This window comes from Nerophis ophidion, linkage group LG04, assembly GCF_033978795.1.
Source record: "Nerophis ophidion isolate RoL-2023_Sa linkage group LG04, RoL_Noph_v1.0, whole genome shotgun sequence".
In the NCBI taxonomy this organism is placed as follows: domain Eukaryota; kingdom Metazoa; phylum Chordata; class Actinopteri; order Syngnathiformes; family Syngnathidae; genus Nerophis; species Nerophis ophidion.
Window position 1 is genome coordinate 25553577 of NC_084614.1, and position 12722 is coordinate 25566298.

At 40.0% G+C, this 12722-nt stretch overlaps 1 protein-coding gene across 1 annotated transcript in view; it reads left to right on the forward strand.

Moving 5' to 3' along the window:
* Window positions 1–4069: 4069 nt before the first annotated feature.
* Window positions 4070–12722, forward strand: part of slc25a35 (solute carrier family 25 member 35) — a 9937-nt gene continuing 1284 nt past the window's right edge. The window contains exons 1-4 of the mRNA XM_061897638.1: window positions 4070–4557; window positions 4742–4807; window positions 4878–5030; window positions 5671–5805. Coding sequence (XP_061753622.1) covers window positions 4186–4557; window positions 4742–4807; window positions 4878–5030; window positions 5671–5805 — 726 coding nt within the window. The 5' untranslated portion in view covers window positions 4070–4185. The remainder of the gene's footprint in view (window positions 4558–4741; window positions 4808–4877; window positions 5031–5670; window positions 5806–12722) is intronic.

Below are 12722 nucleotides of genomic sequence, written 5' to 3' on the forward strand. Positions count from 1 at the left end.
ACAGAAGTGAAAATAGTTCAAGAAATAAAAAACAAGAGGCAGCAAATACAGGAATTTCCATGGATAAACTAGTTGTATTCCTGGCTTATGTAATAAATTGTACAGAACAGGCTAGAAACAAGACTGAGAAAATCAAAATAATTGTCAAAGCAGCAGCAAAGTTTTTAAATTTAAAAGAACTATCCTGGGAACAGGTGCAAGGTGAGCTACAGAGAGTAGACGAGACCGAGTCATGTTACCACAATCCAACGCCATGTTAATTGTTCAGTGGAATGCCAGAAGTCTGATAGCAAACGGACAGGAATTAAAGGGATATATTAATAATATGAAAAATAAACCACATATAATATGTATTCAAGAAACATGGCTGAAGCCAAAATTAAACTTTATAATAAAAGGATATATAACGATACGTAAAGATAGGAATGATGGGCAAGGAGGAGGATGTGCCATATTTATTAAGGAAGATATGCATTATTCAATATTAAAAGTAAAACAAGAACTAGAGATAGTAGGAGTAGAAGTATGGAATAATAAAGAAAGATACAAAGTACTAAACTTCTATAATCCATGCAAGAAATTAGAAATTCACCAACTAGAAACAATAATGGAGCACTGGAGTGGCAATATTATTTGGTGTGGTGACTTTAATGCACATAGCACAATGTGGGGTGAAAGGGATGACTGGAATGGGGATACATTGGAAGCACTTTTGGAGGAAAAAGAACTGGTGTGTGTGAATGATGGGTCGGGAACAAGGTTAGATGTCGTCACGGGTAAAGAAACAGCAATAGATTTAACACTAGTGTCACAAGGGTTAGCAGGAAAGGTGGAGTGGGAAGTAAATAAATACAGCACAATGGGAAGTGATCATTATCCAATCGTCATTCACATAAACATAAATCATAGGACAGAAAGCACTAGGATAGAAGGAAGATGGAAGTATAATCATGGTGACTGGGAGAAATTTAGGGAAATTACCGACATAACTTTAAAGGAAGTAGATATAAATCAAGATATTGAACAATTAAATACAGATATTACAAAGTGCATAATAGAAGCAGCCGAACAGAGCATACCAAGGAATAGTATAGGGAGAAGAAGGAAGATAGTGCCGTGGTGGACACAAGAGTGTACAGATGCAATACAAGAACGGAATAGAGCATTTAGAATATTGAGAAGAACACATAATTTCCAAGACATGATCCAATATAAAAGGCATCAAGCTAGAGTAAGGTATGTTATTAAAAAAACAAGAAAACACCATTGGAGAACTTTTTGTGAAACACTAAATAGAACTACTCCTTTAAGCCAGGTGTGGGGAATGATCAAGAGAATGTCAGGGGTCAGAAAAGAACATAAAAATCATGTGATGAAAGATGGAATGCGGAGTGTGGTAGGAAATAAAGAAAAAGCAGAACTTTTAGCAAAAACCTTTGTTAAAGTGCACAGTAATGATAATTTGAAAAATGTAGAAAAACAAAAGAGAGAAGAAACAATTAGTGTAAATATTGAGGAAATGAAGGAAGACAACGATAATAGTTTTATCAACACTATGGATATGACATTTTCTTTGGATGAAATGGTTCGAATTTTAAAAAAAGTTAAAAATACGACGGCAGGGAAAGACCTGGTGAGTTATCAAATGATCAAAAATTTAGGTAGCATCGGCAAAGAAGTGGTCTTGAAATTATATAATAGGATATATGAAGAAGGAAAATTACCAGATGAGTGGAAAACAGCTGTAATAATTCCAATATGCAAGCCAGGGAAAGATCCGGAAGAGGCAGGAAATTATAGGCCGATTGCATTGACCTCAAATTTGGGCAAAGTAATGGAAAAAATGATTAATGAAAGATTAATATATTATTTAGAGTCAAAAGAAATTATAAAAAACTACCAAAGTGGTTTTCGCAAAGCAAGAAGCACAAATGACCCAGCAGTGCAGCTGGAAGAGGAAATTAGAAAGGGACAAATAAATAAAGAAAGTATAATTGCGGTATTTTTTGACATAGAGAAAGCGTATGATATGTTGTGGAAACAGGGGTTGCTGATGAAACTAAATAGGATTGGGATTAGAGGAAGAATGTACAGATGGATAAAAGACTTTTTAACAAGTAGAACATTATTAGTAAAGATAGAGAATGAATATAGTAGAGAATACAAAGTGGAAAATGGGACCCCACAAGGGAGTATAATAAGTCCAGTACTATTTTCCATCATGATAAATGAAGTTTTTAGTGAAGTGGAAGGGTTAGTGGAGGTGGCATTGTTTGCTGATGATGGAGTGATGTGGAAGAGAGGTAGAAATACAAATTATATAGAAAAGAAGATTCAAAAAGCGGTAAATAATGTTCAAGACTGGGGGACAGCTTGGGGTTTAAGATTCTCTGTTGGAAAGACAAAAGTCATACATTTTACGAAGAGGAAAATACAAAACAAGCTCCAAATAAAACTCTATGGAGAAAACATAGAAGAGGTACAAGTATTTAAATATTTAGGAATATGGTTTGATAAAAATATTAACTGGTCAACCCACATCAGCAAGATAGTGGAGAAAAGTAAAAAGGTGTTAAATATAATGAGGGCTTTGAGGGGTAAAGATTGGGGGGCTGATAGGTTGACATTGAAAACAATATATATCACTTTAATTCGGTCTGTTATCGACTACGGATGCATTATTTATCGATCTGCTTCAAAAACTCTACTTGAGAAAATAGACCGGATCCAGTCGCAGGCGTTAAGATTATGTTGTGGAGCTACTAAATCTACTCCAGTGGCAGCATTACAAGTAGAAATGAATGAAAAACCTTTGGACATGAGGAGAGATCAACTCTCAGCAGTTTATTGGGCAAACTTAAAAGGATCCAAGCAAGGACATCCAACCCGTCAAGTGCTAATAAATTGCCAAGAAAAAGGGAAGAAAAAAATGAATAGTTTTGGGTGGATAATAGGAGATATATGTAAAAAAACACAAATTGACAATATTAAAGTGAGCCCTACAGTACCAATTCCTGCAATACCACCGTGGATGTATGACAACCCAAAGGTAGACATGCAGTTACTGAAGAATAGACATTTAAATAGTTACCAAATAGAACAACGGATTGAGGAAATGTTTTTTGATAATATTATGATATACACAGATGCATCAAAAACTATAAATAGTAAAGTAGGAGCTGCTGCAGTTATCCCACAGAGAAATATAGTGTTGAATAAAAGAATTAGTGATAAACTATCTGTTTTTACGGGGGAATTGGTAGCAATTTATATGGCAGTTAACTGGATAGAGGAAAACAAAGCTAGGAAAGTAGTCGTGTGCTCGGACTCCAGCAGTGCATTGACGAGCATAAAAAACATAACATCAGAAACAAGACTAGATATAGTTTATGAAATAGTTCAGGCAATCTACAGAATAAATAAAGCGGGAGGTGTGGTAACATTTCTCTGGGTTCCTGCTCATGTAGGAGTTGAGGGAAATGAGTTAGCTGATAGATACGCAAAACAAGCAACCACTAAAACAGAAGTAAACATGGAGATTAAGCACAGTAAAGAAGAAGTGAAGAGCATAATTAAGATAGAACACAATAAAAAGTGGCAGGATAATTGGAATAAGGAAACAAAAGGTAGAGAGTTTTACAAAGTCCAGAGAAAAGTAGGTGTAATGAGAGGAGGGGGTAGAAATAGGAAGGAAGAAGACATTATTACTAGAATGAGATTAGGACATACATATCTAAATAATTCACTAAAATTGATAGGCAAACATACTACAGGGCTGTGTGATTTTTGCCACCAGATAGAAAATGTTGACCATGTCTTAATACAATGTAGGAAATATAATAGAGAAAGAGAAATACTGGAAAATAAGTTAGCAAAAGAAAATATTAGGTTAGAAGTGGGAGATATATTAGGATTGCATTCAGAAAACATAGGATATAAAGCAATATACACATATTTAAAAAACATCGGGATCCACCTCGGTCCACACTCCATTACAGTAGGTGGCGGTAATGCACACCAGAAGGTTGCTTGCCAACCGCCATAAAAACAAAAGAAGAAGAAGAAGAAGAAGAATATCTGTTCTCTCAGTCCCAGTGGGAGGTGAAAGCATGCCGCAGTCTTCCATGAAGGGCGGCCCTGTCAACTAGAAGCGGCTCCGTCGTCCCTGAACGCCGGTATCCCGTCATGGACTTCCTGTTAAGTGGCGTGGCGGCGTGCGGAGCGTGTCTGGTGACCAACCCGCTGGAGGTGGTCAAGACCCGCATGCAGCTTCAGGGTGAGCTGAAGAGTCGGGGGACCTACCAGGTTTACTACCGTAATGTCTTCCACGCTTTCTACACCATCGGTAAAGTGGACGGCCTGGCCGGGTTACAAAAAGGCTTGGTGCCTGGATTGATGTACCAGTTTTTTATGAACGGAATCCGCCTCGGCTCGTATGCCATTATCGAGTCTTCTGGTCACATCCACACGGATGGAAGGGTCAGTGGGGTGAAGACCGTCTTTGCTGGCGCTGCGTCAGGAGTGATGGGAGCTGTGATTGGCAGCCCTCTTTATCTGGTAAGCAGTGTTTAGTCACCTGACTTCATTATACTTTATCTTTAGTTATCATGAATTGTTTTACGTGGACCCCGACTTAAACAAGTTGAAAAACTTATTCGGCTGTTAACCATCAATTATACAGAATATGTACTGTACTGTGCAATCTACAAATAAAAACTGACACGTTCGTTCTCAATGACAGATAAAAACTCATCTGCAGAGCCAGTCCACAATCTCCATTGCTGTAGGACATCAGTATAAACACCAGGTAGAAAACATGGAATTAAACCCCCTCGGAATCAAACTTTCAAGACTTTTCCTAACGTGTTTCTCCGAAGGGGATGACCCATGCCATGGCGGCCATCTACAAGGAGTACGGCCTTATGGGACTGTGGAGGGGCTCCAGTGCCGCCGTACCAAGGGTCTGCGTGGGCTCAGGTTCTCAGCTATCAACCTTCTCCTCCGCCAAAGAGCTGGTGGTTGATCTTCAGGTTGGAATATTGACGGTTTTCCTCATTGTATATGTCAACATAAATCAACAAAAGCTAAATATGGCGTTCTTGGGGGCAAAGTTGTAGTTCTTGGCTTGAGCGTAGCTAATTTACATTTGACTTGAAGCGTTTTTTGTAAACAGACAAAGCTGCAGGCAGTGAACAGTCATCTGACACCTTTCAGTGGCCCCCCTCCACCTCTTGGCCCAAAACATGGAGCTTACATAACTGCAGTTGCGGAGTTTCCACAACTGGATTTTAACTGTTGCTTTGGGGACAGAAAATGCACCTAAATTACCTTCCCAGACCTTACATTTCATTATTACTTTGCCTCTTTTTGAAACTGGTCTGACTGGTTTTAGTCGTCTCCTCCAAGGTATTCAGATTCTTTCTGTAATGAAAATAACCATACCTGATTAATAATTAAACACCTTACTTTCAATGAACACATGTCAAATATTGCTTCCACTAGTTTATACTTTCAGCCTAAACATGGACTGTGTGTGTGTGTGTGTGTGTGTGTGTGTGTGTGTGTGTGTGTGTGTGTGTGTGTGTGTGTGTGTGTGTGTGTGTGTGTGTGTGAATGTGTGTGTTACCCTGCCTCTTTGCCCTGCATTTAACAGTGTTTCTGCTTCCTAAGGTGTTTCCAAAGGACAGCTGGTTTGTTGCGCTGAGCGCGGGCATGATCAGCAGCGTGGTGGTGGTGCTGGCAATGACGCCTTTTGATGTGGTTGGCACACGGCTCTACAACCAGCCGGTGGATCATCAGGGCAAGGTGAGGCTGACCAACCCGTGCCTTTCTATATGTTTTGTCAAGTACAGTGGTGCCTCCAAAGTTGAAGACAATCTATTGTGGTGGACCTGATCGCATAACTCTTTTCCAATGGAATTAATAAGTGTCAAACTATCACCATCATAAAACCTTTACTAGTACAGGCAGGGTTTTATTTATTGTATTGAGGGATACGCGGTAGGAAATGGATGGATGGATGGATGGATCAAAGTTTACCTGCCATACATACACAGGGATGCCTTGGTTTTTGCTGTGTGTTTTAAATAGTCTGTCCTGTAGGAAATCATGTAAATCCAATTTCAAGTGAAAATGTTTACAGAGAACACTTTTAAAAGAGCACACGGCACACTAGTGTGCCTTGTGTTACAGTCTGGTGTGCAGTGGGAGATTATGCAGTTTCACCTATTTGGGTAAACACATTTTTTGTAAACCAGTAATTATAATCAGCAAATAGTGTGGCGTAGTTGAGTGTCGGTGCTGTAAAGCAGTGGTCCCCAACCTTTTTGTATCCGCTTAATAATTTGTCCCGCGGCCCGGGTGGGGGGGGGTGAGGGGATGTCCTTTTTTTTTTTTTTTTTCTTCGTCATGAAAAAGGGACGTTTTTGTCATGAAAAAGGGAGGTTTTTGTGCTTGGTGCACTAACTGTAGGTGTATATTGTGTTTTTTATGTTGATTTAATAAATAAATAAATAAAAAAAATATATATATATATATATTTTTTTTAAATAAAAATTAATAAAAATTCTTCTGCGGCCCGGTACCAATCGGGCCGCGGCCCGGTGGTTGGGGACCACTGCTGTAAAGTACAAAGTAAACAAAAACAGAATGCTGGACGACAGCAAAGACTTACGTGTGGAGCAGAGACTGCGTCCACAAAGTACATTTGAACATGACATGACAGTCAACAATGTCCCTACAAAAATAGATAGCAACAACTTAAATATTCTTGATTGCTACAACAAAGCTGATGCGGGGAAAATCGCTCAATTGAAGACATGAAACTGCAACAGGAAAATACCAACAAAACAGGAAAAGCCACCAAAATAGGAGCGCAAGACAAGAACTAAAACTATGCGCACGGGAAAACACCAAAAAATTCAAAATAAGTCAGGGTGAGATCTGACAAGTCGTGACAGTACACCTACTTAGAGACAAGACCTATAGTGATGCATGCTTGGTTATGGTTTAAATCCATATCCAACAATTGCGACAACGACTTTTTGTTGTCCATTGAATTAAGTTTTTAATGATTTCTGCTGGTGGTGTACCACTGGATTTTTTGTCAATAAAAAAAAGTGCCTTAGCTCAAAAAAGGTTGAAAATACTGTTATAGAGAATAATTATAGTTTAACAAGCAGAAAACAATGCAAAATACACATTATAAATGAATGAAATGGATGAATGAACATTTAAAATGGCTTTTTCCTTTATTGAAGAGGGGCAGGGCTAGGTGTAGCAGTGTGGTGATACTTTGGGAACATGGACTCTCGTTGACTTTGAATCGATCTCAGAGGCATAACCAATATACGGAAAAACACCATCTGTTTAATCCTACTAAAAACGTTTGCCAAAAACGGGCGTGTATGAAAACCGCTGTTCCATTGTCTATCACGTAATTCAGGGGTTTCAAACATGCGGGCCAATTGCGGCCCGCGAGATGTTATTATGCGGCCCGGGCTTTGAAATGACAATTTAATGTTGGTGTGGCCCGCAATTTTAATATGAATGGCGCTTGACAGCGTCATACTTGCCAATGTCCCCAATTTTCCTGGGAAACCCCTGAATTTCAAGGCACCAATTCTCTCGAAGCCCCTGTCAATTTTTACCAGATCAACAATATTCAGGGGAGTGCCATAATGGCACTGCCTTGAGCGCCCCTTCATCCTGAACTGACAGCGTGCAAGCCCAGTTATATGTTGCATCTGGCCATGTGAGACGCACGTGTTTTATTGCAAGATATATTTGATCAACAGCTACACAAGTCACACTTAGGGTGGCCGTAAAAAAACTTTTAACACTGTTACAAATATGCGCCAGACTGTGAACCCACACCAAACAAGAATGACAAACACATTTCGGGAGAACATCAGCATCGCCACACAACATAAACACACCAGAAAAATTACCCAGAAACCCATGCAGACCGAAATCTTTCGGGCTACAAGATACACACCCCTGCTACCACCAACCCCCCACATGTCCCCACCCTCCCTACTTGCGTCTGAGGTGTTGTATTTTGTAGCCCTACAAGGTGTTCTGGGTATTTTTTCTCTTGTGTTTGAGTTGTGTTAGGGTGCGGAAATTCTCCCAAAAAGGGTTTGTCATTCTTGTTTGGTGTGGGTTCACAGTGTGTCGCATATTTGTAACAGTGTTAAAAGTTTTTTTAAGGCCACCCTTAGTGTGACGTGTATGGCTGTTGAACAAGTACGTCTTGGAGCCACTGACGTTGTTCTGCACAAGTCTCACTCAGTGTGCGCGATGACATGTAGTGGAGCACTAGTCTTCTTTTGGGGGTGCGCAGACCCCGGGAGGAACTTGAAGGTATGCCAAGGGACAAGTGAGATTTATTAAAAACATTCTAAAAAACAGCAGCAATTCAAAAATTCGTTTATACATATGTTTATTGAATAATACTTCAATGAAGTATGAATGTAAGTACATAAACTGTGGAAAAATAATACAACAATCCAACATTCAGTGTTGACAGCTATATTTTTTGTGGACATGTTCCATAAATATTGATGTTAAAGATTTCTTTTTTTGTGAAGAAATGTTTAGAATTAAGTTCATGAATCCAGATGGATCTCTTTTACAATCCCCAAAGAGGGCACTTTAAGTTGATGATTACTTCTATGTGTAGAAGTCTTTATTTATAATTGAATCGCTTGTTTATTTTTCAACAAGTTTTTTTTTTGTTTTTTATATCTTTTTTTCCAAATAGTTGAAGACCACTTCAAATGAGCAATATTTTGCACTGTTAGACAATTTAATAAATTAGAAACTGATGACATAGTGCTGTATTTTACTTCATCTCTTTTTTTCCAACCAAAATGCTTTGCTCTGATTAGGGGGTACTTGAATTAAAAAAATGTTCACAGGGGGTACATCACTGAAAAAAGGTTGAGAACCACTGCATTATAGGGATATAACGATGTGAACATTTCATATCACGGTTATTGTGACCAACATTGTCAGGTTATTATTATCGCGGTAATTTTAAATGTGCTCAAAATAGGGGGTACTTGAATTAAAAAAATGTCCACAGGGGGTACATCACTGAGAACCACTGTTAGAGGACGTTAAAGGCAGTGCAGTCACGGCAGCCCTTAATAATGTCAGCCTGGTGAAAATTGGGAAAAATTCGGGAGAATGGTTGCACCGGTAGATTGTCGGGAGGTGCACTGAAATTCACGAGTCTCCCTGAAAAATCGTGAGGATTGGCAAGTAAGTTGCTAGGGCGGGAAAGCCATTCATAAAAGGTGAATTCATTAAAAATGGCATTTTAGAATTTTTAAGAAATCTTTTCTTGCAGCCCAGCCTCACCCAGTTTCTGCATCCAGTGGCCCCCAGGTAAATTGAGTTGGAGACCCCTGATGTAATTAGGACTGTAAAATGAAAGTCAAAAGTAATGCAGACATGCAAGAGAAAGAGAAGAATTCCATCCATTTTGTACCGCTTATTCCCTTTTTTTTGGGGTCGCGGGGGGCGCTGGCGCCTATCTCAGCTACAATCGGGCGGAAGGCGGGGTACACCCTGGACAAGTCACCACTTCATCGCAGGGCCAACACAGATAGACAGACAACATTCACACTCACATTCAAACACTAGGGTCAATTTAGTGTTGCCAATCAACCTATCCCCAGGTGCATGACTTTGGAAGTGGGAGGGAACCCACGCATTCACGGGGAGAACATGCAAACTCCACACAGAAAGATCCCGAGCCTGGATTTGAACCCACGACTGCAGGAACTTCGTATTGTGAGGCAGACGCACTAACCCCTCTTCCACCGTGAAGCCCCAAAATATGTTTGTAATGCAATACTGTCACCTACTGGCCTTCGAAGGTACTATCGGAATTAGTGACTATTGGTGTCGGTTTACATCAACTTGGTAAAATCAATCTGGGCATTTGTACTCCATCCATCCATTTTCAACCGCTTATTCCCTTTTGGGGTCGCGGGGGGCGCTGGCGCCTATCTCAGCTACAATTGGGCGGAAGGTGGGGTACACCCTGGACAAGTCGCCACTTCATCGCAGGGCCAACACAGATAGACAGACAACATTCACACTCACATTCACACACTAGGGCCAATTTAGTGTTGCCAATCAACCTATCCCCAGGTGCATGTCTTTGGAAGTGGGAGGAAGCCGGAGTCCCCGTAGGGAACCCACGCATTCACGGGGAGAACATGCAAACTCCACACAGAAAGATCCCGAGCCTGGATTTGAACCCAGGACTGCAGGAACTTCGTATTGTGAGGCAGACGCACTAACCCCTCTTCCACCGTGAAGCCCCAAAAGATGTTTGTAATGCAATACTGTCACCTACTGGCCTTCGTAGGTACTATCGGAATTAGTGACTATTGGTGTCGGTTTACATCAACTTGGTAAAATCAATCTGGGCATTTGTACTCCATCCATCCATTTTCAACCGCTTATTCCCTTTTGGGGTCGCGGGGGGCGCTGGCGCCTATCTCAGCTACAATTGGGCGGAAGGTGGGGTACACCCTGGACAAGTCGCCACTTCATCGCAGGGCCAACACAGATAGACAGACAACATTCACACTCACATTCACACACTAGGGCCAATTTAGTGTTGCCAATCAACCTATCCCCAGGTGCATGTCTTTGGAAGTGGGAGGAAGCCGGAGTCCCCGTAGGGAACCCACGCATTCACGGGGAGAACATGCAAACTCCACACAGAAAGATCCCGAGCCTGGATTTGAACCCAGGACTGCAGGAACTTCGTATTGTGAGGCAGACGCACTAACCCCTCTTCCACCGTGAAGCCCCAAAAGATGTTTGTAATGCAATACTGTCACCTACTGGCCTTCGTAGGTACTATCGGAATTAGTGACTATTGGTGTCGGTTTACATCAACTTGGTAAAATCAATCTGGGCATTTGTACTCATTTGATCGTATTGCTCATGTTGTACAGAGCAGCCAGGTGCTTTTTCTTTGCCATATGTTTAATTTCCGGTCCTTTAGTTATCTTTGTCAATACCCCATATGTGTTGACAAAATTGGGATGTACTGGTCACCATTTTTGACCTCTGATCTTGATCCGATTTTTTGACAATATATGAAAGAATTACTCATGTTTCATCGCAAGTAATTAAAGTAAACAAAATGACACATTTTTACAAAGCTTATTTCATTATAATTTAGAATTTGCAGAACATTCAGTACATATTTTGAAATTTTTGGTATTGAATGCTAAAAATATATATTTGTTTTATTTATGTGTCTAGCGTACAATAATTAAACAAAATAACAAACTACTATTGGCTCCCAATTAAATCATTTGGGTTTTGTCTTCAAAGCCTTCATGTATCCAGAGACTTACTTCCTAAAGTTTGTTAACCATTACACAATGACCTGAACATATTTTATAATAATAACAATACAAAGAGAAGTATCAATCTATTCATTTTAGTATTGTTTATACAATGATAGTGTACTAGGTATCAATAGTATAGACATCTGGGTCAATCACCCCTACTTTACATTGAAGCTTTAGCCATTAGCTTCTTGTGTCATCCTGCCCGGTGTGACGTGCACTGAATTAATATTTATACAGCGCTTTTTTCTATTGACTCAAAGCGTTATACATAGTGAAACTCGTTATCTAAGTTACATTAAAACCAGTGTGGGGGACACTGAGAGCAGGTGGGTGAAGTATCTTGCCCAAAGACACAACCGCAGTGACTACAATGGCGGAAACGGGAATTGAACCTGGAACCCTCAAGTTGCTGGCATGGCCGATCTACCAACCAAGTGATGCCGTGTATGTGTGCGTGCGTGCGTGCGTGGCATGCTTAGCCATTATTTTCCTCTAGTATTTCAGTGATAACAATATTTGGAAGATAGTCTATTTTTGCCATAGTGGTGAGGAATAGTGTAACAGTGTTAAGTTTAGAGACATATTTTACCAGAACACATTTGTCAAACTGCCAAATTGCACCTCTTCTAGGAAGTTGCACGGTAAGATGAAGTATTTTGTATTGTTATATACACAATACTGACATGTCACATGTTACCATGAATTGATTAACGTGGACCCTGACTTAAACAAGTTGAAAAACTTATTTGGGTGTTACTATTTAGTGGTCAATTGTACGGAATATGTACTGTACTGTGCAATCTACTAATAAGAGCTTCAATCAATCAATCAATGTTGCAGGTTAAATGGGTGTATTCATGACAGAGGAGCTGCTCACAGCGATTTGTGGCAGTCGATGGTTTGTGTGTAAACACTGGTGTTGCCATCGGCTACAAGCTTAAACTGTGGTCAATTATAGGTCAGGGCATGAATGTACTGTATGTATGTTTGTATGTGTGCCAGAACTCACACGTACAAGCAAATACTGACTGACTTACAGTATAGCCTCTGTCTTTTCATTCGACAACTTATGGAAATATGTTCAGGATGGGAAAGTGTTTATTGGGACAGCTGTTCATTATGTAATTGGGGATTTTGTTCAATCATCCACATGTGGGAGGCCAGGGGTCACTGATGTTGCACCCAAAGAATACCAAGTGTTTAATAGGGTTATTCCTAGTACTGTGAATCTTTGGGCACCACATGATTGGATTCAATTTGATTCTTGGGAGTAACTATTCGATTCAGAATCAAGTTTTAATTCAAACAGATTCTTGATTAAACAATACTTTTTAA